At 34.8% G+C, this 25029-nt stretch overlaps 5 protein-coding genes across 16 annotated transcripts; 4 read left to right on the top strand and 1 right to left on the bottom strand.

The window, feature by feature from the left end:
* Nucleotides 1–2061: 2061 nt before the first annotated feature.
* On the bottom strand, nucleotides 2062–2543 carry LOC123202786 (uncharacterized protein At5g64816-like). Its single transcript, XM_044618911.1, has one exon. It carries the CDS (start codon nucleotides 2539–2541, stop codon nucleotides 2158–2160), a length of 384 nt encoding a protein of 127 aa, XP_044474846.1. The 5' UTR covers nucleotides 2542–2543; the 3' UTR covers nucleotides 2062–2157.
* Nucleotides 2544–4670: 2127 nt separating this feature from the next.
* On the top strand, nucleotides 4671–7764 carry LOC123202813 (histone H3-lysine(4) N-trimethyltransferase ATX1-like). Of its 3 annotated transcripts, XM_044618960.1 has the most exons (9): nucleotides 4671–4857; nucleotides 4943–5069; nucleotides 5566–5737; nucleotides 5846–5937; nucleotides 6026–6068; nucleotides 6181–6237; nucleotides 6363–6417; nucleotides 7214–7320; nucleotides 7413–7764. In XM_044618960.1, exons 3-9 carry the CDS (start codon nucleotides 5591–5593, stop codon nucleotides 7539–7541), a joined length of 630 nt encoding a protein of 209 aa, XP_044474895.1. In that variant the 5' UTR covers nucleotides 4671–4857; nucleotides 4943–5069; nucleotides 5566–5590; the 3' UTR covers nucleotides 7542–7764. The 3 variants fall into 3 exon arrangements, with proteins under 3 accessions (XP_044474895.1, XP_044474894.1, XP_044474896.1); XM_044618959.1 differs by lacking the exon at nucleotides 4943–5069 and having other exon boundaries at nucleotides 4673–4857; XM_044618961.1 differs by lacking the exons at nucleotides 4671–4857; nucleotides 4943–5069 and adding an exon at nucleotides 5138–5244.
* Nucleotides 7765–10187: 2423 nt separating this feature from the next.
* LOC123203164 (transcription factor bHLH106-like) lies at nucleotides 10188–11332 on the top strand. Its single transcript, XM_044619373.1, has 2 exons — nucleotides 10188–10646; nucleotides 10734–11332. The coding sequence occupies exons 1-2, from the start codon at nucleotides 10473–10475 to the stop codon at nucleotides 11238–11240; spliced, it is 681 nt and encodes a 226-aa protein (XP_044475308.1). The 5' UTR covers nucleotides 10188–10472; the 3' UTR covers nucleotides 11241–11332.
* Nucleotides 11333–11385: 53 nt separating this feature from the next.
* On the top strand, nucleotides 11386–14943 carry LOC123203163 (beta carbonic anhydrase 6, mitochondrial-like). 10 transcript variants are annotated; one of them, XM_044619364.1, is made up of 12 exons: nucleotides 11386–11473; nucleotides 11932–12007; nucleotides 12084–12226; nucleotides 12313–12371; nucleotides 12503–12694; nucleotides 12864–12973; nucleotides 13156–13199; nucleotides 13306–13419; nucleotides 13527–13580; nucleotides 13831–13910; nucleotides 13979–14084; nucleotides 14524–14943. In XM_044619364.1, exons 2-12 carry the CDS (start codon nucleotides 11989–11991, stop codon nucleotides 14725–14727), a joined length of 1125 nt encoding a protein of 374 aa, XP_044475299.1. In that variant the 5' UTR covers nucleotides 11386–11473; nucleotides 11932–11988; the 3' UTR covers nucleotides 14728–14943. The 10 variants fall into 10 exon arrangements, with proteins under 10 accessions (XP_044475299.1, XP_044475307.1, XP_044475302.1 ...); XM_044619372.1 differs by lacking the exon at nucleotides 11386–11473 and having other exon boundaries at nucleotides 11489–12007; nucleotides 13979–14071; nucleotides 14524–14666; XM_044619367.1 differs by lacking the exon at nucleotides 11386–11473 and having other exon boundaries at nucleotides 11500–11991.
* A 299-nt stretch (nucleotides 14944–15242) lies between these two features.
* Nucleotides 15243–23077, top strand: LOC123203162 (AP-4 complex subunit mu). The gene is made up of 13 exons (XM_044619362.1): nucleotides 15243–15398; nucleotides 15536–15630; nucleotides 15725–15928; nucleotides 16014–16130; nucleotides 16225–16353; nucleotides 17189–17315; nucleotides 17429–17532; nucleotides 17641–17745; nucleotides 17927–18021; nucleotides 21660–21747; nucleotides 21890–21950; nucleotides 22096–22169; nucleotides 22802–23077. The coding sequence occupies exons 1-13, from the start codon at nucleotides 15341–15343 to the stop codon at nucleotides 22898–22900; spliced, it is 1356 nt and encodes a 451-aa protein (XP_044475297.1). The 5' UTR covers nucleotides 15243–15340; the 3' UTR covers nucleotides 22901–23077.
* The last annotated feature ends 1952 nt before the right edge of the window (nucleotides 23078–25029 follow it).

The following is a 25029-nucleotide window of genomic DNA, read 5'->3' as shown; positions in this document are numbered from 1 at the left end:
CAAATATATATATATATACTTATATGTGTTATTATGTGATTGAGTAATTTTGAATTAAGAATCAAACAACACCCAATCAAGTGATGACATGTGTAAATGTGTATATATTTATATACCCAAAATAAGTATGTATAGTATTGCTCAATGCTAAATTAAATTTAACTAAATTGTGACATTATAAATTATGTCACAAGCAATACTATATATACATATTTTGAGTATATAAAAGGGAAATATAAATAACATATCATCGTGTGACTCGATGTTATTTTATCTTTAATTTAAAATTATCTAATCACATAGTGATATATCACCTGTGTATTTATCTTGTATACTTAAAATAGGTGTATATAATTTGAATGACTAGGGCACATATCATGTAGAGACGTCATAAAAGTACCTAAAAAGGGTGTTGTAAAAGGTCTGCTGAAGTTAGAACAAACAAAATGAAAAGTTTGTGGATTATGCCAACAAAACAAGCAAACAAAGTCTCAAGACGAACCACCGCTGCACACATCCATCTCAAGGTGCTCTAGAAGTTTTACATATGGATCTTATCTTATGGATCCTCTGTAAACAAAAAACATTGGCAGAGAGAAGTATGTGCATGTGCTGGTGAGAAAAATTTTGAAGCAAGAAAAATCGTGAGAATTTAATTTAAAACTTATGAAGATATCATTGTTTCAATGCTGGCGTTTGGTTTTGCTTGGCCATTAGCCATGCTATGAAAATTCACTGCAAGATCAATACTGCAATCATATCTCAATTTGCTTCCGGCCCCAGAGCCCCAAACGGAAAAACTCTTATCATTATTTACAAAGAGATTATAAGAGTTGTAATTGCTTATTGTTTTTAAGCCCCGCCCTCCTTTCAGGAAACTATTAAATCTAGAAACTAGAGTAGTTCAAATAGAGAGTACCCTGAAGCATCAAGGACTTCAATTTCAGTGCTCCGTGGATCTTCTTTGTAACACAAACCAACAGCATCAAGACGAAGGATTGGCCCAACTCCTCAAGTCTAGATGAGCTTTGGAGGACTTAAATTGGCTGATCTATAGGACAAATCCGTAGCCATGATGTGCAGTAATCAGGCTGGTGCCCTAAGAATCATGCTTCAAAATAAAATCTGCTCTTGACAAAGTCCTGCTAAATACTTCAACATGGATGTACATGCCCTCATGCAAAGATTGATTAAGCTGATTACAAATTACAATGATATGGCACTCATTGGCCCTGCAGCGAATCGAATTAACCAACAAATTCAATTGTAACGGAAAATATCTTTGCAGTTTGCACCAGAAACTACATCAAAATTACACTCGCATGTGCCTACATCCTACTTCAGCACCCCTTTGGTCTGGCCATTTTCTAACCTTCCAGGTCATCCACCACTCTCAAGCACATACCAAAGCTATCAAAATTCAGATCTACTCATCATCCTGTTTCATCCATTCGGATCCAACTCATCCACAAGCTCCAGTTTATCTGAAGAGCGGCTTCATCCACATCAACCACTCACCAATGTATGTTCATGACTAAAACATAGAGAGACTGCAAATAATCTTAAATAAGTGTGTGCCTACGATGAGTTATTATTATGGTACATATGTAACACTGCAAATAAACTTCAAATAAGTGTGTGCCCAAGATGAGTAATTATTGTTATAGCATATGTAAGACGTTCAAGAACTACTAAATTCTCATCCAATACCAAGCAACATCTGTCTGGTTCAGTTCACTGAAAAAGAAACCAATCCTAAGAACATCCTCTTGATTGGAAGTGAAAATAGAGTGGGATATAGTAGAACAATCCCCACATTCAAACTTCCTGCAATTTGAAGCTTTTTATGCTAGTGGGTTAGTGGTAAGATGTTGATTCCTACATCTGACATTAAATAAAAGGCATCAATTATATTCCAACAATTAATTAGCACCAGGACACAAAAGAGGAAACCAATAAGGAGATAAAAATAATTACTTTGATCATCATAAAAAGACTTTGAATATGAAGAAAAAGATGTTATGAATCAGAATGGAAGCAATTTAAATAGAGAGAATAATATGAACTAGTAAAAATTGGTCAATCATCAATTCACTAGAACATTGCATATTACAAGAACCGTTTACGAATCCAAGTCAGATAATAATAAGCAACTTATTATGAAATAACAGAGGAATTTGATAACCTAAGGCACTCACTTTGGCACTTCTTAAGACAGATGTCATTCCAATTGGGGACTTGGTGTTGATTAACACATACAGTTCTTGCACACGCATCAGCACAAGCATCAAGCTCAGAAATACCACAAACAGTTACACAAGTATCAATTGTTGGGTCTTTTGACAGTGCACCAACCTTCTTTAGCAGCCTCTTTGAAGTGCACACTCTCTCACAAACAAAAATATCATCAGAGCTCTTCTCTCGCCCTCTTGCCCTGTTCAGCCTCTGCTCTTCAGCTCTCCTTTTCTTCATCCTCATAGCCTGCCCAATAATTACAGCTGGTATTGCTGCACCCAACAGAGACCACCATGGATCCACCATGCCTGTAGAAAGCACAAGCTTAGAGGATTGCCCACATAAAAGCACTGAAAGACTGTGATGTGCTAGTGAGCTTTCTAATTCGACTTCCAAGTAGAAATAATAATCAATGAAATTGAAGAACTGCAATTTCGTTTCTGCAGAAATCTGAGACGCTTAAACCTTCCAATTTATACTAAACAAAAAAATGATTTAATTTTCCAAAATAATCTGTGAAGATACTTCCATTAACTGCGTATATAAACTTTGTTCATTACACATCAAAATCAATACGAATTCACAATAATTTACCAATATCATAGCGATTCTAATAACAAGAATCAAATTTATTTTCTTTTCAAGAATCCATAACCAAAGAAGAAACAAACGAAAAGGCGACAAAAATCCCTAACCTGCAAATCTCGATGTTGAGACAGGGCGAGGGTTTACACGTAGGGGGTTAGAAGGGTTTTCGGAGGAATAAAATTATATTTATTTGACGGAGTAACTTTACAGTCTACCGCTCAACTCAAGGTAGAGTATGATAATGCGTGCTGCGGCGCACGTTAGCTATAGATTTAATGGTTTGACTATTTTGACCCTACACTTGATTAGAAATGATAATTTTGAACACAACCTATTAACTCTATAAGAAAAAATCATGTTAGAATTAAGTTTTTCGGACACAAATTTTATTTTGAGTCAACCTGACATGATTCAAAATTAAACTATTAATATTACGGTTCACACAAAAGTAATCAGATACGATTCAAATAAACTTAAATATTTTAGAGAAATATTACTTTAATAGAATTTGTTATGAATAAATTATATAAGTATTGAAAGATAACATTAACAATAGTTAAAATCTTTATAAATTGTATATACCCATATATTTATATATAATTATTTTTATTATTTTTATTATACTTTATTATTAAGTAATAATAATATAATTCAATTAGTTAAATTATTGATGTGGTTTAAATATCTTAATATATAACTTTTATACTTTTTATAAATAGGATAAAATGTTATATAATATATTTTATTAATATTAAAACAGTAAAAATATTTTAAAAAGTAAAGGTTATAAATAATTTTTGATTAAATTAAATTAATTTAAATATTTAAAAATTAAGTTAAAATTAAAAAAATTTGATATAATTTTAATTTAAATTAGGTTAAGATTAAAATCTTCTTTAAACTGATAAAATACGAATACAATTTGACGAGAAGAACTACATTCCATTCCCTTCCCCCCCCCCCCCCCCCCCCCCCCCCCCCCTAAGGATTGTTGTTTTCCTAAGTATCCCCTTTAATTTTGAAAATTCTAAATACTCACCTATGAGCTATTAAATTTAACGGTTTTTATCTATACTATTAAAAATAAACTAAAATATAATATCATTTTTCTCCCCTAAACTTTGAAAATTAAAAGTTTTCATCCAATTGAAGTTTTAAAAAATGACAGTTTTTCTCTAAGGTTTGGTTTCCAGATCTCTGACACTAAATTCGGCAACATTGCCCACCGTCTATCCCTCCTGAAGTTTCCTCTCCCTCCAATGGTTTCTCTTCACCCATTTGGACATCTATTTGACATCGATCTTCTTTTGAAAGACGAAGAGCTTCATTGGGGAAGATAAAGTTTTTCGTTTTCTATCGTCCTTCGAGCTTTATTTGACGTCGATCGAATGTCCAAATGGGTGGAGAGAGATCATCGGAGGGAGGGAAAGCTTCAAGGGGGATAAACGACCAACAACGGTGTCGAATTTAACGTCAGAGATTTGAAAACCAAACTTTAGGGAGAAATTATCATTTTTTAAAACTTAGATTGTGAGAAAACTTTTAATTTTTAAATTTTAGAGAAAAAAGAGATAAAATTTTAAATAGTTAGAATTCTATTAAATTTAATTATTTATGAATAAGTATTTAGAATTTTTTAAGTTAAAAAAATGATACTGGAAAAAACACCCATCCTTGGGTGGGAAATAGTCCTTTGGCCATCCATTACTTGCATAGCATGAGCGGTAACTATAATGAACCGACAAACAAAATTAGAAAAGCCTTACAAAGACAGAAAATCTACCATTAAAATAAAGAAAAGAAAAAAAACATCTGACACGGCAACCCAACAATAATTAAAAAATAAAAATAAAACAAAATGCTGCAGCAGCAGCAGCAGCTTGGACAGGTGGATTTCTCGGTTCGAGGCACCAAAATAATTTCTCCCACTCTCTTTTGTTGTAAGCTCTTTAAATGCATTTGGGTTATGGGGTCATAACAATTTTCTTCTCTGCTTTGACACACATTCTGCTCTCTCTCTTTCGTTGCAAAATAGTAAGAACCCACTATACTGATCATTCTTTTATTTATTTATTTATTTTTTTATTTTTTATTTTGGTTTTTCTTCATTCAATTTTAGGGTTTTCGAAATGTTTGTACTGCTTGGTTGTTGAGAAAATGTTATGGAAGCAAAGAAGAAACTCGATTTTTTATCTTCGAAAACCAGCTCTAAGCTCAGAAACTATGCTGTTTTGCTGACATGATCGGTAGAACTATAATTTCTTCGTTCTTCCTGTTTCTGGTGACTAAAAGTAGGATTATATGTATGTCATTTGCACATGCAAATCCAGTTGTGGCTATTAAGAGAGGAGGTATCAGTTAGGTTCCCATCAAGTGTTGGCGATTGAGCTTTTAGCGTGTCTCATCTCTTGTCTATAGCATGTAATGACCATATCTGAACTGTAATTTTTTTGCTATAGAAGAACAATAGATTTAAGAGATAGGGCAGATTATCATTTTTTTTTCTAGAGAATTATATCAAATGAAAGGTACAAAATTTATGTGATAATCTTGTGGTAGATTTGGTTTCTACATAAAGTAGCGTAATTCACTGAAATGAGAGCTCAATTCCTCAGAAATATTGTCAATGTTGTTTTGAAGTATGAAACAATCTTTTGGGGGTTGGATTTTCAATGATTAATTTTGATGCGGGCAGATAGTCATGGGTGAAGTATGCTTTAACTTATTGCTTTTTGGAACTAGATAATCTAGGAGACAAAGACAAGTTATGAGTGGTAAACAAGTTGTTGGTGATCCAAGTCATGATGACGGTGGAGGTGGAAAGAAAGCTGCGGCCATGAAATTGGAAAGGGAGGTCAAGCTAGGGGATATTATTTGGGTGAAGCTCCAGGGTAAATCATGGTGGCCTGCACAGGTATATAAATACTCTGTCTGCTGGTTTTTGTCTGGTATCGTTTTAGAACAGCAAATTGTATATGATTCTAATTACCTGTAATTCTTTATCTGCTCAATTTTTTGCTAGGTTGTTGATGAGAAAACTGTTAGTGAAAGCAATAAACCTTATAATAAAGCAGTGGGAGCTGCTCTTGTCAGACTTTACGGAACCTATGAATAGTCAGTACTTTTTTATCTGATCAACTGTTTTGTGTTTTCTCGACCAGTTAGCTTGTAAAAAATAATGTGCCTTGTATATTGCTTGCAGTTTGTATGTAGATATTATTAAAAGCCACTTGGAGTTTAAGATGGTAAGTTTGATTATTCGGACCATCATTTTGGGGTAGTCCTTTGTTCTACATTTGGCTGGACATGTTCATGTTTAACACACTTATCCTATGGTACTGTGCTTTGAACCCTCAGGTGCTTGAACAGAATAATGGTTCTTATCTTGAAATATTTGAGAAAGCTTTGGAGCAGGTGACTATCTTTTTGTACATATCCTCAAGGAGATTGTTATTATATTGCAAAGTTGCAATACTTTTGTAGCAAAAAATCTCAACACTGAAATTTACCCTTCCTTCTATCATCTGGATTTGGCTCAGGAATGTTCTCGCAAGAAATCTGGCAGATCAAAAGAGAAACAATCCAAATCTACAGGTTACCAATTTTCCATGTGTAGTCATGATTTCTTGTTATTTTCTTTCTTTTCCTCCTTGTTTTGTATGTGGAATGATCTGAATCAATTGGACATAAATTCCAATTCCTAACTAATTTATCATTATAGGCCCTTCTGTTTTGCCTAAGTTTAAGTCTCAAATCTGTTGGGATCACAAGGCTCATGACTTAGGCTTTAGCCCCCATTGTAAAACAGTTAGGAAGCGTTGAGGCGGGCAAGAAATGTATCAACTTTCCATTCTTCTAGTGCTTTGAACATGTATGAGAACTTGGGATGTGAAATAGTTGTTCATTTTCTAAGGATTGGTGTGGCACCGATTTCATGGTGAAGAACCAAATTTAGACAACATCATCTTGTGGAATATATGCTTTGTTTACTATATCCCTTACTTTTCTCTTCTTGGGGTGGGAGAAGGTTCTCAGTTGTTATTTTTTGGCGAAATTCAGGTCAATCTTTATATATTTTGGGGGCACCTGGGATAGTAGTGTTGTGTTTCACATTTACACCACCTGATTATCCTATTTTTATCTCTATATAATTCTGCCGGAATTTTTTACTATTTATATCCAAATATTAAAATCTTTTAAAAAATGCCATCTAGTGTTGTGTATATTAGTTCCATATCTTGTTGACTCAGTGTCCCTATATATAAATTGTATAGCTATAGCCATAGTTCATTTCATCAGGAAACTATAGTGAGACCCAAATGTTTGCATCACCAATAGATATAATGACAGAGAAATTATAACAACTAATACATATATTGCCAATGATCAGGAAATGTAGTGAAACCAAATAGCTCTAGTGCTGGGTATGATACAAAAGGCAGGAGCCCTCAGAAAGATGAGGTGCTAAAGAAACAAAAGCTTGAAAGCCCCAACTCTGTGAGTATTCTGATTATTCTTTTCCAGTATCTTCAAGAAGTATGCTTCTTTCTTCCCCTCTAAATTTAAGCTGTTATAATAATTGCATTCAGGGGACAGATGTATTGAGGAAATCTCATGAATTAAGTGCACGGAGACTGAGAGTGATGCAAAGTCTCGGTCTGATTGCACCTTCCGGGTCTCCTTTCGGTAAAAATGGACAAATATCTGTGAGCTTGTGATAAATTTGATTGCAGGAGGTTTTCTTGTCGTGTTGTCGCATTACCTAGTTTAAAGCCCTTGTGGCTATTAAAATGCTGTGCAGTTTCAACCTGTATTAAGGTATGAAATCATACGCACTTTCATATCCATACAATTTTAGCTGATGGAAAGCTTTTCCGCTAGAATGCGATGTAACAAACTGTGTAAAGCATAGTCTCATAGTTATTCACTTGGATTTCTCCATATCAGGAAGTATACTTTGTTTCATAGTTGTTCACTTGGATGTGTAAATTGTGTATAAAAAATATGTATATATAATTTAATTAAAACTGAAATGGGTAACAAGTTTGTTAACTTGAATGTAATTTAAGTCATGAAAACATTTTATAGGATGGATTTTAGTAAAGACGTTAATTATTTTATCAATAGAAGTAACCGAAGTGAGATCAATGGTGCTATTGGCTAAATAATGATGATCTCAATGTGTTTAGTAAATTTATAGAAAATATCATTATGAACAATCGAAATGACACTATTATTATCATAGTAGATGTTTGTGGTTTTGAATTGAGACTCTTATTTTTGTAACAATCATCAAAACCAGATAAATTTAGAAATTGTCTGTAAGTATTTTGTATTCTACTTTTGTACTTAAACAAGAAATAACTATTTGTTTATTATTATGCCAAGAGATCAGAAAATCTCTTAGTAGGAAGCAACAACCAACGGTGAAACATTTTATCTATAAGATGATATGCCCAATTAATATCAGAATATACACGTGATATAAGTTAGGATTGAGTGGAGATATAAAAAGGGTAAAATAAGGTATTTTTAATATAATATAAATGACGTTAATCTTTAAGTGAAGTATTCGACAATTTTATTATTATTTATCATACGCCGTTAGAATAGAGTTCTTCGAACTCCAGAAAATAACTTAAGTACCAAAATTCTGTTATTTTAAATTGTATGCCCAATAGCTATTTAACTCTATATTACCTTGCTGATCGCCTATAATAATCTCTCTATAACTATTCAATTATTTAATTCGACATTACATAAGCATAATTAATATAGTTTATAAGGGCAATTTCGTCTTTGGATTCAATATTAAATTATTAATTTGTAAAACTGTCTATTAAAAAAACTATAAAATTCTAGCAAATGCCCACGTGTAACACACAGCTCATAAGGGCATTTTAATAATTTTGTCGTTTAATTATTCGATGAGATTCATGGTGACAATTGAGTAATTATACTTCACCAACCCAACTCAGTCTTACGGGGTCATAACGGCGGAGAGTTCTTTTAAAACTTTCTGAAAATCGTAGCTACCCATGTTTACCACTGACACAGCTACTTGGATTGGACTGTGTCTTTTTGTAGTTAAAACTGTAGCTGGATCCCCAGTTCTTCCCACTAGTAATTACATTGAATTCACACCAGCTACGGTGAACCAGGCACTTGGAAAAAGTGTTAAAAGAGGTGTTGAATGTGCATAAATGACGGTGCACTGGAAGCAGCTTCTTACAACTTTTTACTGATGGGAAGCAATGCTTACAAAGGACCTCCATTTTTGTTCCTTTCTGAAACCTTTGTCGACTTGTCCTTTCTCTTTTGCTCCCTGGCTCTCCACAACTTCGAAATCTCAACTTGGAAGTGTGAACAGTGCAAGTTTAGGTGAAGAAAAAATTAGGGCGACCACTTCATTACTGCTTAGATAGTCAGTGTCTTCTCTTCTGTCTCTTCAAGGCAATCAAAATTTCATCCAGGAATACATGTTGATTAACACAGTGGCATTAATATAAATCTATAGTACTGGGTTGTTTGATAAATTCTCCTGTAAGAGTACCTGAAATGGCGAGTCATGTATCTGAGCAATATCCATCTACTTACAGTGACAGGAAAACACAGTAATGGTAAGAGTAAAACGACAAGCAATAAGTAGGGCCCAGGTGAAGGGAGAAGTGAGACTTAGTTTCCTCCCATCTCTCTCCACCATACACATGCCAATTGTTTCAATGGAAATTTCATCGTCATATTCATGCTCATTGTCGGCAATAGGGCTGGATTCGAGCCGAGCCGAGCTCGGCTCGCAGTTAACTCGGGCTCGGCTCAGCTTTTTGAGGGCCGGCTTGAGTTCGGCTCGAGCTCGACTCGAGCCGAATTCAGTTCGGCTCGATAACGGCTCGGCTCGGCTCGTTTTTTATATCAAAACGACACCGTTTTGTATATATATAAAAATCAAAAAGACGTCGTTTTGTATAAAAAAATTTTTAAAAAAATATACCGAGTCAACCCGAGCCAGCTCGGGCTCGGTTCGAGCTCGATCGAACCGAGCTGAGCCCGGCTGGTTTCGGGCTCGAACCGAGCCGGCTCGGCTCGAATCCAGCCCTAGTCGGCAATGGATTTTTTATTCGCTAATATTGTCAGCTCATCAGATGCTGATCAGTGATCACCATCATTTTCCCTTCTGCTTCAAATCAGACCCCTGTATATCACTGTAGCCTTGAGTAGGGGTCCACCCAACACTTCCACGTGCTAATTCAATATTCCCTTGTCCTGCCCTTTGAATTTTTCACTCGGACTGTCCCATTTCTTAGCACACATTTGACCAAAAAGATTATACATTTGTCAAATCAAAATTTAACTTATCTCGAAATTGAACGTTATTATAATGGTGGCGGATGTAATGCGAAAATGGGTTCTCACTTAAATAGTTTTTAAAGAAGGAATGCAAAGAAGAAAATAGGCCGCTGGTTAATGAGAACTTGGTGGTGGCACTTTTGAGCTCGGTTTGGAAGAAAAAATGGCTATTGAAATAACGCCGCCCGCGAGTTTGTAAAGGGGACTCGGTGATGCTTTGAAAACGATGGTGCCACGGTTCCCTTAAAAAACTGCTTTCTATTGTTTTTGTTTTTTCTGTTTAAAATTTTCTCGACAAGAAGATGTTTCCTTTTCAGAGCTATCCTGGTGAAGATTCACTGGTAAGTTCAGCGTTAAAAGTAGAGAAGAAACAAACCGAAGCATGCAAGAGTCACAAGGAAGCCGAGAGGAGACGCAGGCAGCGTATAAACGCCCATCTCTCCACCCTCCGTACTCTCCTTCCCGTCACCATTAAAGTATTAATCTTCTCCTTCTCTTTCAATTCGTTTATCACTGTCGTTTTTGCAATACATTGAAGGCCAAACTCGGTTCTTTTTTAACAGACCGACAAGGCTTCGTTGTTAGCCGAGGTGGTGCAGCAAGTGAGGGAGCTGAGAAGGCAAGCAGCTGACGTGGCAAGACAGGATGGGAACTACTGCAGCAGCAGCGGATCATCGGAGAGGGAGGCTTGGCCGTTTCCGGGGGAGTCAGATGAGTTGAGCCTGAGTTATTATCACAACGAAGGCAGAATCGTAAAAGCAAGTATATGTTGCGAGGACAGGGCCGGTCTCAACCGGGATCTAACCCGGGCCATTGGATCAGTTGGGGCCCGGCCAATCCGGGCTAAGATGATGACTGTTGGTGGGAGGACCAAGAGCGTTGTTGTGATGAAGTGGCTTGGTGGTGGTGGAGATAAGGAGATGGGATTATTGAGAAGGGCTATGAAAGATGCTGTGGAGAATCGGGCCTCCTCCACTTATGGAATGGGCCAGGCCTTTGAGGGAAATAAACGGCCCCGCGTTGGTGGTTTACCAAACGAGAATGATGATGATCACCTTGTAGTACTCTGAATTTTATATATAATATTAGTCACTAATTTCTTATGAAAATTTATCGACGTAATGTTTACTACTTATGGAATAGAAAGTTATACATTTAAGAGGAGTAAGTTTGCATGCCCGGTAAAAATTTATAGAATTAGGATTGAAACCAAAATCAAAATTCATCGATTTCTAAAATTAGGAATCCGAATCCGAAACTTATAAAATCAGTTTCTACCCAAAACTGATCTTATAGATTTGAGGTATATTTTAATTTTTGTCCAAAACTTGTAATATTTATTTGATTCCATTATCCATAACTATGTCAAATGCCTGGAAATACTTGAGCTTTCAGCTCGAATGGAAACCGAAATTGAAACTCGAACCTTTTTGTATTTTCCCACCCCTAATATTTCAGATTACTAGTATTAGTAATAATGTAACATCCCGTTTTGAGTTGGATTTCAATTACAAAAACGATGCCACTGCAGTTCTTTAAGTTAAATTTGTCATGTGATGAATTGGAATGAATCTTTTTGTAAAAGAATATCGTTATGGTTATCGGGTTTTCCTGTAGCCCACCCGAAAAAAGGAGATTGCTTTCCTTCGCAAGACGTCCCACAAACATTGGATAGACATTGGCGTTGGCTGATTGGATAAGCATTCGTGTCTCCAAGTTATTGATTATATTTTCTTACACAACTAACTAACTAACTTACAGTGCGAAACAATTTCAAGTCAATTCGAAGACGATTCAGGATCAAAGCCGGGAAGAGAAATGGTGTGGTGGTCAATCTGTAAGTTCCATAACTAATCAGACAGTTTAAGTTGAAAGCAAATGGTCACAAATTTTTTATTTTCATTTCGATTCAGGTTCGAAAGCTCGTTTTGCTATTTCGTCTATGGCAGCTCAAAGAACTTCCATAGTATATGGAGACTCTTTTCAATGCTCAAGCTTCTCTGTTCTTAGTAACCCCTTTACTGGTTTTCCCAGAAAATTTTCTGGTTTAAACACAGTGAGTGATTTCAGTCATTTTATTATGTATTGTTGTAAATTTGTACAAATATGTCTCATTTTATCTTTTCTTGTTGGATTTCTCAGACGAGATTTGCAAACGTTTGTGATAATTACAACCAACTGGGATTCATATCTTCATTGAAGTAAGTTCACAGATTTATTCTTCCATTATGATCAATCAGTTTAATAAAGTAATGAATCATAATTTCTTAGAATTGAGTTAAAGATGATGAAGTGTTTTCTCTTGTTTGGATTATATGGACTATATGCTTAGTGGATCTAAAAATTGCTCTGCCAATTATAGAAGAAACCCAATTTTGAAACTGGAGGGTTCAAACTCTGCGCAAGCATGCATTCAAGAATGTACGAGTCATGAAGAGAAAAATGTGGCCAAAACTTATCATGGGCGAGACTTTTTTGAAGAGATGAAACAGAGGTTTCTAAGCTTTAAGAAGCACAAATATTTGTGAGTAGAAAATGTCATTGATATGAATCTTGGGAGAATCACATATCAAAAGTTGAGATTGGAGAGTCTTAACCCATATAAATCCCATATATAAACTCATACTTTTTAATGTGAGATCCAAGTCTCACACTCCGCACTTTTGATCCTAACATATCACCAAGTTTTGCAGTCCCAATACTCAAGCGAACCAGTTGTACGTTACCTTTCTGTTGGTCTTTGGGCGAACATTGCAATGTCGGCATCACCACCCGTATCACACGATTGCAATAGAGAGATATGGTAATAACTTTGATTCCAAATGATCTGAACATTGGATATTTCTCTTAAGGTTCATTTCATTTAACTTTTCAGTTGTGATTCTCTAAAGGTTCATATCAGTCACGACTTACAAAAATTGATGAGAAATCAAGTTCCTTATCTTTCTATGCAGTATTAATAACTTTATGCTTTTGACAGGAAAGAATTGGAGCATTTTCAAGCTCTTGCACAAGCTCAATCACCGGAGGTTGTCATTGATAGACAAACTTAGCTTTCTCCTTTCAGTTTTGGTGCTTTTTGTAGCACGAATTTGCAGTAATTTTGACTGTGTAAATTGACTAGTTCAAGAACAGGTTATGGTGATTGCTTGTGTAGACTCCAGGATATGCCCATCTAACATCCTTGGATTCCAACCTGGAGAAACCTTTATGATCAGAAATGTTGCTAATCTTGTTCCCCCAATTCACGTATGGCTTCTTCCTTCTGTTCAAAACGTTGTCAAAGTATCAAATGCTAAAAAATATGCATCTTCCACCAACCATTTATAGCAGAAGTTATATCATAATCTTTACAGAATGGACCATCAGAAACTAATGCAGCCCTAGAGTTTGCTGTAAATACACTTGAGGTAAGCTTTGCAGGATATATTGGAACTTCTGTTTCCAGTAGACAAAAATTTTGTTTTCTTTGAGGCCATGGATTATGTATGTTATGATTTCCATGTTTTAACCAAAGCACTATGTATTAAATGTTTTCCTTGAGTTGGGTACAGTGAGTCATATTCCAGATTTCTATAAATTCTGGGAATACATGAAGCATATTATGTTTAGTGATAATTTTTCCTTTTTTTTGGCTTGCACAAAATGGTTAATTGCTAGGTTGAGGACATATTAATCATTGGCCACAGCGACTGTGGAGGCATTCAAGCTCTCATGACCATGCAAGAAGGCAACTCAAGGTTATGAACCTTACCTTGTCTAGGGTTTAGGGTTTGCTCCACTTACTCATTGCATTTCTGGTTTTCAGTAACTTAACTGAGAAGTGGGTTGCTACTGCAAAAGCTGCCAAATTGAAAACAAAAGCTGATGTAGCCCATCTTAGCTTCGAACAACAATGCAGGTACTGCGAGAAGGTACGCATGCTCTAGAATACCCACATTACATCTTCCTGGACTATCATTTGAAAAATTTTCAATCAAATGAACTATACACGATTCAATTCTTCGAAAACCTGTCATCATTCAACTCAGGCTAAACATTTCTTCTTACTTGGATGAGGCTTTGATACTGTTTGTGTCCAAAGCGGCTTTACAATTTTCATTTTTCTCGTACTTTGCCCAATAGTATCATATTCACCCTACTTGAAGTCCTCAGAGATTTCCAAGGCCATCATTCAAGAGGGGTATCATCATTGCTATAATAATTCATATTGTTCATTTTAGATACACAATCAATAGACATATAGTTTATCATAGATATAAACTCAATATTATTTTTTATATTTTGTAGATGTGAGATTTACCTAAGGATGTCAATCTAAAAGCTGACATAAACTAGTATCAATTGTGACAGGAATCGATAAATCGTTCACTACTGAACTTGCTTACATATCCATGGATAGAAGACAGAGTGAGAAAAGAGTCACTATCTCTTCACGGAGGATACTATGATCTTTTCAATTGTACATTTGAGAAATGGACACTTGATTACAGGGAAAGCAGCATTGATGAAGAAGGTGGCAAATACACCATCAAAGATCGATCATTCTGGTGCTGAACTTTTTCATTCACAAAAATTGTTCTGCAACAATTACTAAGGACACAGTGCAACCATCTGTGATTCTGACTGTAAATTAATTTAATTAATATTTCAACAAGTAATTAAACCAAGAAGTTTCCTATTTCAGAATCGCCTTTTGTGGGAATTCTCTTGTTTATTTTGTTCTTGTTCATTGCTGCAGAAAATGTCTTTGGAACACCTGTCTGCACGACCACATTTATTTTGTTTTGAGTATTTGAATTTAAATTAAAAATAAAATAATATTATCAATTTTCGCCACCACACACTATTGATCATCTTCCTCTTTGCCACCATGCACTATTTGATCATCTTCCTCTGGCTCATACTAAATTCCCCCTCCAATTCAGTTCAATTCGGAACACTAGATAATCAATTGGGTAATCAAAACATTGCTTCATACCTTTCATATTAGCAAAGTTTGACAATTCAAAAGATAGGGGTGTCTGTTAAATTTTACCTAATTTGAGGGGTCAAAAGGTAAACTTGCAATAGTCTTTCAGAAAATTCTAAAATTTATGCAAAACAACTAGAAAAAAAACATCAGGCGAGGAAAGGGGATCAGATCTTGGTTCAATTTCGCAAAGCAAAAATGATCTCGCAGTTCTTCGTACTGTCTCAACGAGGAGATAACATCGTCTTCCGTGACTGTGAGTTCCATCTCTCTAATTTTCCCCTTAGTCTTCAATTTACGTCGTAATTTTCAGGACATCTTGTAGCTCGTTGATCTGAACTAAATTACATTAACAAGGTCTGGATATCTGATTAATTATCAATTTTAATTCAGATCGAGGTGACGTGCAGAAAGGAAGTGCGGAGATATTTTTTCGTAAAGTGAAGTTTTGGAAAGAGGATGGACAAGAGGAGGCGCCACCTGTCTTTGTAGGTATTATTATAGTAAAAAATGATCAGTGTGCGTTGATTTGGGATCAATGTGGTTAATTATTTTTTATTGATTTTTGTGTTTGATTGATAGAACGTGGACGGTGTGAACTACTTTCATGTGAAAGTTGTGGGATTGTTGTTTGTCGCTACAACAAGAGTTAATGTTTCACCATCTCTAGTGTTGGAGCTTCTGCAGAGGATTGCTCGTGTAATCAAAGACTATCTGGGGGTTCTCAATGAAGATTCACTGCGGAAGAACTTTGTGCTTGTATATGAATTGCTGGACGAAGTCATTGTAAGTTTTCTTGATTGCCAAGTTCTTGTTTGAATATTAATAAGTTTTTATAGTGTCTTGACTGACTGTGGTCCCTTTCTACCAGGATTTTGGTTATGTGCAGACAACTTCCACTGAAGTGTTGAAATCCTATGTGTTTAATGAACCAATTGTAGTGGATGCCGCACGCCTACAGCCTCTTGGGCCTGCTGCCATTTTTATGGTTTGATATCATTAAATTAATCTCACTTTTGTGTACTTGGTTAACTTGCACATATCCTGTTTGTTTAATTGTGAGAATTTGGATTTTGATGCAGCAAAGTACCAAAAGAATGCCAGGAACAGCTGTCACTAAATCTGTTGTGGCAAATGAGCCGGGTGGTAGGAAGAGAGAAGAAATTTTTGTGGATATAATTGAAAAAATCAGCGTGACATTTAGTTCAAGTGTGAGTGCTGTGCTCAATTTTGTAATGATTTTTTATGTTAGTGTTATTTCTCCAAATGAGCATATAATTATTTTTTGTAAGTTAGACAAATCAGCTAAATTGTTTACAAAAATTTAATCAAGAATATTTATCAGCATTCCTAAAGACTATAGGAGCAAAACAGAAACATAATAATCTGTTAGTCTTCATCCTAAAGCTTATTGTTGTTGTATTGATTTTTCACTTTGGAAACCTTTATGCCTCCCTGCTATGCTCTCTGTACTGATCATCACTCTAAAGTGGAAAAGAACAGAAGGTCTTTTGTTTTCAGTTATCCTTGCTCACATGCAGAGATATTACTATGGAGAAGATGTCATTTGATGTCTTTGCTAATATGCTTTATTTGAGGTTGTTGTTCAGTTCTGTTTGGTTTCCTTGTATTGTTGACTAGCTTATTAGGCTATAATCTCACTGTTGGTTCATCTGTTAATGATAGGTAATGAGCTTCATAGGATATTTCTGGGATTTCACCCATGATACCACAACGGTTTTTTTTTCTTTTTAACATGTGACATTTGTCATCACATTCTATTTTCTTTCCACACCCTATGATATCCATAATATCTGAATGGATTTTGCAAAAGATGTAATATCATCTCGTGCTTGATGCCTACCCTAAATGTGTATCCACATTGTGTTTAATTTCTTACAATGTTTATCATTTTTACAACAAAACATTTTTTGTTCATATGTTTGATTAGCTTAAATATATATCAAATTGCTTTATATGATTACATTTTAACTTTGTTTTTTGTGACTAATACTTCCCTTAATCAATTCAATGATGTTTGTACAGGGATATATACTGACTTCTGAGATCGATGGCACCATCCAAATGAAGAGCTATCTTTCTGGAAATCCAGAAATACGATTAGCTCTCAATGATGACCTGAGCATAGGAAAAGATGGGAGATCGATATATGGTGCCTTTGTAGCTTTTTTAATACATATGTTTCAAGTTTCTCTCAGTAATTTAATTTTGTTTTCTCTCTCTTCAAGCCTTTCCTAAACTCACCAGGTAGTGCTTGCTTGACAGATTATAGGAGTTCATCTGGGTCAGGAGCTGTGATACTTGATGACTGTAATTTTCATGAATCTGTACGCCTTGATAGTTTTGATCTGGACAGAACACTGTCTCTGGTGAGTGAAACTAAGATTTCGTGATCTTGATAATTGTTTGCAATTTGAAGATACTTTGTTTATATCCTTTTGTTCATATTAGTGCTTCATCCTGCTTGTCTTTGTCAGGTTCCGCCAGATGGTGAATTTCCGGTCATGAACTATCGTATGACCCAGGAGTTCAAGCCACCTTTTCGTATTAACACGTTGATTGAAGAAGCAGGAGCTCTTAAGGTGACTATTGTCTATCATTCTCAGCATTTTCAGAAAAAAAAAAAAAAAGTGATGACGATACCAATTTAAATGAGCCTTATCATTGGAAATTACAGGACAAATTAAGTTATAGTTCTGATTAGCACTCCTATTATTTAGCTTCTAACCTGTTCCTTTATTCTGTATCCTTGTAATCGTATAGGCTGAAGTGATTATTAAAATAAGCGCAGAATTCCCGTCCAGCATTACAGCAAACACAATTGTCGTAGAAATGCCACTTCCTAAATACACTACCAGGTATTGTTATTCCATGCATTGCATCTTCTTTGAGGAAGTTAACCGATGAGATTTTGTTGCATATCCTAGAATTATTGATTAGATATATAATTGTATTAAGTATTTAATTTATTTCCTATGAACTCTAATATGTTTCCTAAGCATTCTCATTGTTCTTGGTTCACCACTTTGTGTTGCCAACTTAACCCTTTCGGGTCTTAAATATATATCCCATTTTTTTTTTTATGTCCCTTTCTCTAATGCAAGTTATTGGACGTTGATAGTAAAAATTGTCCCAAGATACTTTGTGAGGATCACTTAGTTTAGATCAATTATTAGTAGAAAGCTGCCTTGAATTTCATCCAAAAGGGGCATTGGAGTGTTGTTTCTTTACCCTTGATTCCTTTGGTTGTTGCTTTCATGTGGAAACTTATTTGTAAGAATATTTAGTAAGATTGTAAAGTGTCAATAAGTTATGCTACAGTCTGTTGTAGAACTTATATGAGAAAGAGATAAATTCTTTAAGTTTTTCATTGCATTACATCAATAGTTACAAGTCCATATATGTGCAAAATTCTTCCTGGAAAATGAACCATCAACTGCCTCACACTGGATTCCCACTACCTGACACAAGTAGCCGACCAACTTCTGCCATCATTTATTTTTCACACCTCAAGCTGATGAATAGATATTACCCATTTTTAACTTGGATACAATTGATTGAAATGTTTTGGTATTTAGTCCTTTGGTAAGTATATTTGCAAGTTGACATTCTATAGATACATACAACTTTCCAGCTTTTCCTTAATGAAATGTCTATCCAATTCTATGTGCTTTGTTCGATTTTGCTATATTGGGTTATGTGCAATGCTAATTGCAGATTTGTTGTCATAATAGAGTCCCATCCCATTTAATCTTCAAGTCTTCTAAAATGATCTTCAACCACAAAAATTCACAAGAACCTTGAGTCATCTCTTGAAGCCCTACCTTAGCACTAGATCTTGGTACTAAAATCCTATTTTTAACTCCTCCATTTCACAAGGTTCCCGTCAAGAAAGGTGTAATATCTAGAAGTTAACCTTCTTTCAGTCACTGATCTAGCATAGTCTGTGTTTGTATATGCTTCAAGCATTATTCTTGCATTTCTTTTGAATAAGATTCCTTTCCCAAGCTTTCCCTTAAGGTACTACAACACTAGATTAACATCTTGTAGATGAATTTCCTTTAGTCTGTGCATGAATTGACTAATCACTCCAATAGCATAGGTTATATTTGGTCTGATATAAGACAAATAATAGATGTTGGTATATCTCTCTATCTACATTAGTAACCTCTTGTGCCTCTCCCAGCTTGTGATTGGGATCTATTGGTGTGCTTTTTGGTTTACATGCCAACGTCCCTTTTTTAAAGAAGATTCATTACATACTTCTGTTGAGAGATGCAAATTCCGTTTTTGGAGCTTGCAACTTCAGTTCCTCAAAGGTACTCCAAGTTCCCAAACTCTTTAATATCAAATTCCTTGGTCAAGCATTGCTTCAGATATTGTTTCTCGTTGTCATCATCTCCTATCACAATGATGTTATCTACATATACCAAAAGGATGTAATTTCCCTTGAATTTGAGTGCTTGACAAATAATGTATGATCTTTCTAACTATTTGTATCCCATACTTATCATCAACTTTGTAAACTTCCTAAACCATGCCCTTGGAGACTGCTTAAGCCCATATAAGACTTTCTTGAGCTTACACACTAGTTTGGTGACTAGGTTATTTTCAAATCCAAGTGGAATCTCCATGTAGATTTCTTTCTCAAGATCTCCATGTAGAAAGACATTTTTTACAAAAAATTGCTACAAGTCCCAATCATAGTGATTTGTGCATTCTTTGGTCTCTTTTCTAATGACAATAAGAATATCAAGTTCTAGCTCAATTTTTGAAGGAGAGTTAGAAATTGTTACCTCTCTCTTAGGAGTTGGATCAAATTCTTGGGTTTGCATAGGTTTAGTATTTGAAGCTTTCCTCCTTGAGTATACCTTATCAACAATCTTGCCACCATGAGCATTCACAACCATTTGACTTGAGTGACATGGACACAGGTGACTCAGTACAAGAAACATAGTTTGTTTGAATGAAGAAGGGAGATCTAAGACTTAATCTAAGACATAATGCTTATCTTCAATCATTAGATTCTCCCCTGAAGAGGAGTGGTGAAATAAAATTCATTCTTATTGAAGGTGACATCTGTCGAGACAAAATTCTTTGGATGGAGGATGAAAGCCCTTCTATCTCTTTTGTATTGAGGAATATCTCACAAATATACACTTTGTGACTCTTGGATTGAGTTTTCCCTTGTTGTGACTATGAACATGAACAAAGGACACATCCAAATATTATAGGAATAATGTGATCTGTGGTGCAAGGGTTAGGATAAAAATTTGAAAGGATGTTTATAGGACTTTTGAAACCTAAGACTTTAGAAGGTAAGCATTTTATGAGATGTGTGGTTATTAGAACAACTTCTTCACAATAAGATTTAGGTACATTGTTTTGGAATATAACTCCGGTTGCATCATGTAAGTCCCCTTTTTGGTCTTCTCAATAGCCCCATTTTGTTATGGGGTATTTACACAAGATGACTCATGAATTATCCCTTCCTTTTGAAAGTATGTTGGGGAAAATGGGCAAACAAACACAGTGGCAATGAAGGCACATTAGACTAATTCCTTAAGCTCTAATACTGTTAGGATCTCAAGTGCAATGTATAAGACTTGAATCTCATATTAGAAAGTATGAACAATTAGTGTGACGTTTATATGACCTTGGGCTCTCTTATCTAAATAACTAACTTTTGAGACGTGGTTCTTCTAAGGTTTATATCATTTGGTATCAGAGTCATCATTACGTCTCGCAATTATAATTGTATGACGTGGGTTGTGACGTTGGCGTTACAATATTCGTTTCGGGCTAGTAGAGAGTTAGCGCACAGTCAGCTTGTGTAGGCGCTAGGACTACAAAGCGTAGTGGTATGTTAGGATCCCAAGTACAAGGTATGAGACTTAAATCCTATATAGAAAAGTATAAGCAACTAATGTGAGGTTTATATGATCTTAGACTCTCTTATCTTAATAGTTAGCTTTTGAGATATGGTTTTTCTAAAGTTTATATCCAATACCATATGAGAAAGAGATAAATTGTTTCTGTTTTTCATTGCATTACATCAATAATTGCAAAAATTATTCCTGGAAAAATGAACCGTCAGCTGCCTCATGCCAGACTGGCACTGTTCACGCCGGACTGGCACTGTTCATGTCCGACACAAGTACCGACCTACTTCTGGCATAATTTATTTTCCACAGTAAGAATATTTGGCAAGACTTAAAGTCTCATTGAGTTCTGTAATCTGCTGCTGCAGTTTAATAGATAGAAAGATTGGTTCTGCTTAGATGGATGAAATACTAGAAAGCTAAAATGTGTTATTATATTAAAAGAGGTTTATAGAAAGTTACTTATCTTTCTGTAAATCATAAGTGGCTCAGAATAGTCTACAATTTGATGAGTTTACACAGATAGATTACACCACTTCTGCATTAATTAGGTTTTGTGTTTGTTTATGTTTAATAGCTTATGTGTTGACTGTTTTGAATCAATATTTCGGCAGAGTGAGTTTTGGATTAGAACCTGGAGCAGTTGGGCAGAGAACAGATTTCAAGGAAGCTAACAAGCGGCTTGAATGGGGTTTAAAGAAGGCAATAATTTCTTATGAATTCTTGCATTAGTTTGTTTTTTGATAATTTTAATCAGTCCATGTTGAGGGGTCGCACCTTTTCATTGCAACTATTATGCATTATTCAAATACACAAGTTAATTATGGGCATGGTGCTTAAACAGATTGTTGGTGGATCTGAACACATGCTACGTGCAAAGCTGACATTTTCACAGGAATCACATGGTACTACCTATTGATTTTCAGCAACTTACTGGAATTGTGATTTTGTTTTTTCTGTGATGAGTTGCACACTAGCATGTTTTAGGTGTTATTCAGTTTACCCTTGAGGACTTACTTTTCTTTTCTTTATTTTTTTTGTTTGACACAGGAAATATCACAAGAGAATGTGGACCAGTCAGCATGACGTTCACAATCCCAATGTATAATGCTTCAAAGCTTCAGGTAAGGCATCATGTTAACTGTCTAGTTGTCTCTGCAACTCTGCTCTTTGGTAACAAATTCAAATTTGTAATATGGATGAAGTTCATCAGACTAGAGCATCACCTTAATGTTTGACATTCACCTCAAGTTACTTCAGATAATAATAGGAAACAGCAATTTCTTTTGGATCCTTTAGAATTATGATTTTCTACTGTAGTTTTTGTTTTCTGAGCAATTCATTTCTGAGTCATGATGGATTTACTGGCTTCTTGGCAGAAATTGCCCCACTCAGCTAAGGTTTGAACCTTGATGCTTATAGTGTTCAAACAGTAGATAGTAGAGGTCATTAGTTCTAAGTTTTTTATTTCATGGCAGCATTTAGACCAGAAACAGCCAATTTTTACTGGCTTTAGTAACTATCATGTTTTTTATCACCCCTGTATACAAGTATCTATAAATATGGCTTGTAGCAAGTCCACAGGAAGCTTCTTCTCTTTTTGAGGGAAGAGGGCTTTATGCTATTATATGTCATTGACTGAATGACAGTTCATTGCATAACATAGCTAAGATTTCTATGTGCTGAAGTCAAAACCATCTTAATCTTCTCTTAATTCTTTCAAGGATAACCAGTTTTATATGATCATATGATGCAGGTGAAGTACTTGCAGATAGCAAAGAAGTCCAGTACATACAATCCATATCGATGGGTGAGATATGTGACTCAGGCCAATTCGTATGTTGCTCGTATATGACAGTATAATTTTCATCCTTTCCAATCATTTTCTATCTTGTTTATGTGCTGCCAACTTCTCTTAGTACTTACCCAAAAAAAAACCTTCTCGTTGAGTACTTGGTATGGTTCTAGTTTAGATATTTACCTTAAAAATGCACGCATGGCTAAATGGAACTAATTCTTGTGTTGGTTGTTATGTTGACTAGTATAGATTTTTATTTTCAAATAACCACCTAGGGGCATTTGGTTCACAGGGCAAAAAAATTACTCTGATAATCTATTTTTTATTACTTACATTATTTTGTTTGATTGATAATCTTTTATTATTAATAGTGATGTGATAGATAATATAAGAAATAATTTGATTATTACTTTTACCTTATGTATTAAAAGATTATTAAGATAATCTTGATTTTATTATAACTATATTCTTATTTATTAATTTTTTAAGATAAAAATAATCTTATCTTCAATTAATATAATAAATAATATAAAAAATATTTTAAAATAATTAAATACAATAATTATTTATTTTTATCAAACATAATAATATTTTATATCTAATAATCTTTTAATTTTAATAATATAATATTTTCTAAATCAAATGCTCTCTAAGGATGACATTATTTTTAAGTTAAAAATATTTATCTTATTTGTTGGGGTAAATAACTAAAAAAATAATGAAAAAAAAAAAAAAAAAGAGAAGACTTTCATAATGGTGTCCAAGTGTCGGGTCAATAGGTAGCTGCTGCTGCAAGGAAGTGTTGTGGCGAAGATAACCATTAAGTAGTTAAACGACTATTTGACCGAAAAAGGTATCGGTGGGTTTATGATGTCTCCTGTAAAACACGTAGCCAAAGATTCCGCTGAGAAACCAATTAAGTGATCTTGACATGACACTTACTAGAAACATGCACTGTGTCTTTCTTTCCTTTTGGCACGTTTTGCTTCTGTTGTTGAAATTTTGAAGCCATATTTTTATATCCTTATGTTAACATTTGTGGTACCTGTATCTTTCCACAAGACCGCTCTAAACTGTAGAAAATACCTAATCAATTTTTAAAAGTTAATAAAATTAGCGAAATATTAAAATTAATAACAATTAAAGTATTAAAACCAGTAAGAGGACTTGAGTTTGTAACTTTATCAAGTTTATTTAATTTATTTGTTCATCTCAAATGATAAGGAAAACATACATAAGTAGTACAAAATGGGTTAAGTGATCTTGACATGACAATTCCCAGAAATCATTGGGCTCTTTCTTTCTTTCCGTTTGGCACGTTTAGCTTCTGTTGTTGAAATTTGGAAGCCATCTTTTTATGTCCTCATGTTAATCATTTGTAGTATTTGTATCTTCCCACGAGAGTGCTCGAGGAAGAAAATTGATAAAATATTATAATGTTTATAAAAGAAAAAACCATGGTCAAATTTCTATAAGGTTCATTTCATTTATTTGTACATCTCAAATGTTAAGGAAAACACACATAACTAGTACAAAATGGGTTAGGTACCCAAACCATAACAGCCCAATGGATACGGACAGTTGTTATAAGGACAATAGGATATAACTAGCCGAAAAGCTCCATTATTCATGTCCAAGTATCAATTGAAGTATACGAGTGAAACTCCTACAAACTATTCATCCCAAAATCTGTGGGTCTCATGAACTATCATCTATCCATTCCACTGATGAAGGGACGGCAATGACCCGTTTTAGGTATGTATAATGACGTATTAGGTTCCAAATTGATTCCAAAAGTCAAGGTTAATTCATTCCCTCGCTTTTCCCTGTAGCAATTGAAGTGGCCACGGAATTAGATGAGAAGATTAGCTTACAAGTAGTAACTCCCCATTGCTTAATTTTATGTTACTATCACGTTCACAGTATCTTGACCTATGTCATTCATTATCCAATTAGCTTCAATCTCAACCGTTCATGATTTCACATAAGAGTCTGTCTGCCATGATCGTTATTCAACTTGGTTAGGATTCACATTAACCCCCAAATCACATTAAAATTGAACGAGTTTTACTTGCTTTTTGGGTGAAGTATTTAAAGTACACTCTATTATGATTTAAGACGATGCCGTTTCATTCCTCCACATGTAACGTTAACCTTTATAAGGAAATTTGCCCAATTCTGTAATT

Source organism: Mangifera indica, chromosome 19, assembly GCF_011075055.1.
Source record: "Mangifera indica cultivar Alphonso chromosome 19, CATAS_Mindica_2.1, whole genome shotgun sequence".
Lineage (NCBI taxonomy): Eukaryota > Viridiplantae > Streptophyta > Magnoliopsida > Sapindales > Anacardiaceae > Mangifera > Mangifera indica.
Note: the sequence above shows the minus strand (reverse complement) of the source record. Positions and strands in the feature narration are given on the sequence as shown.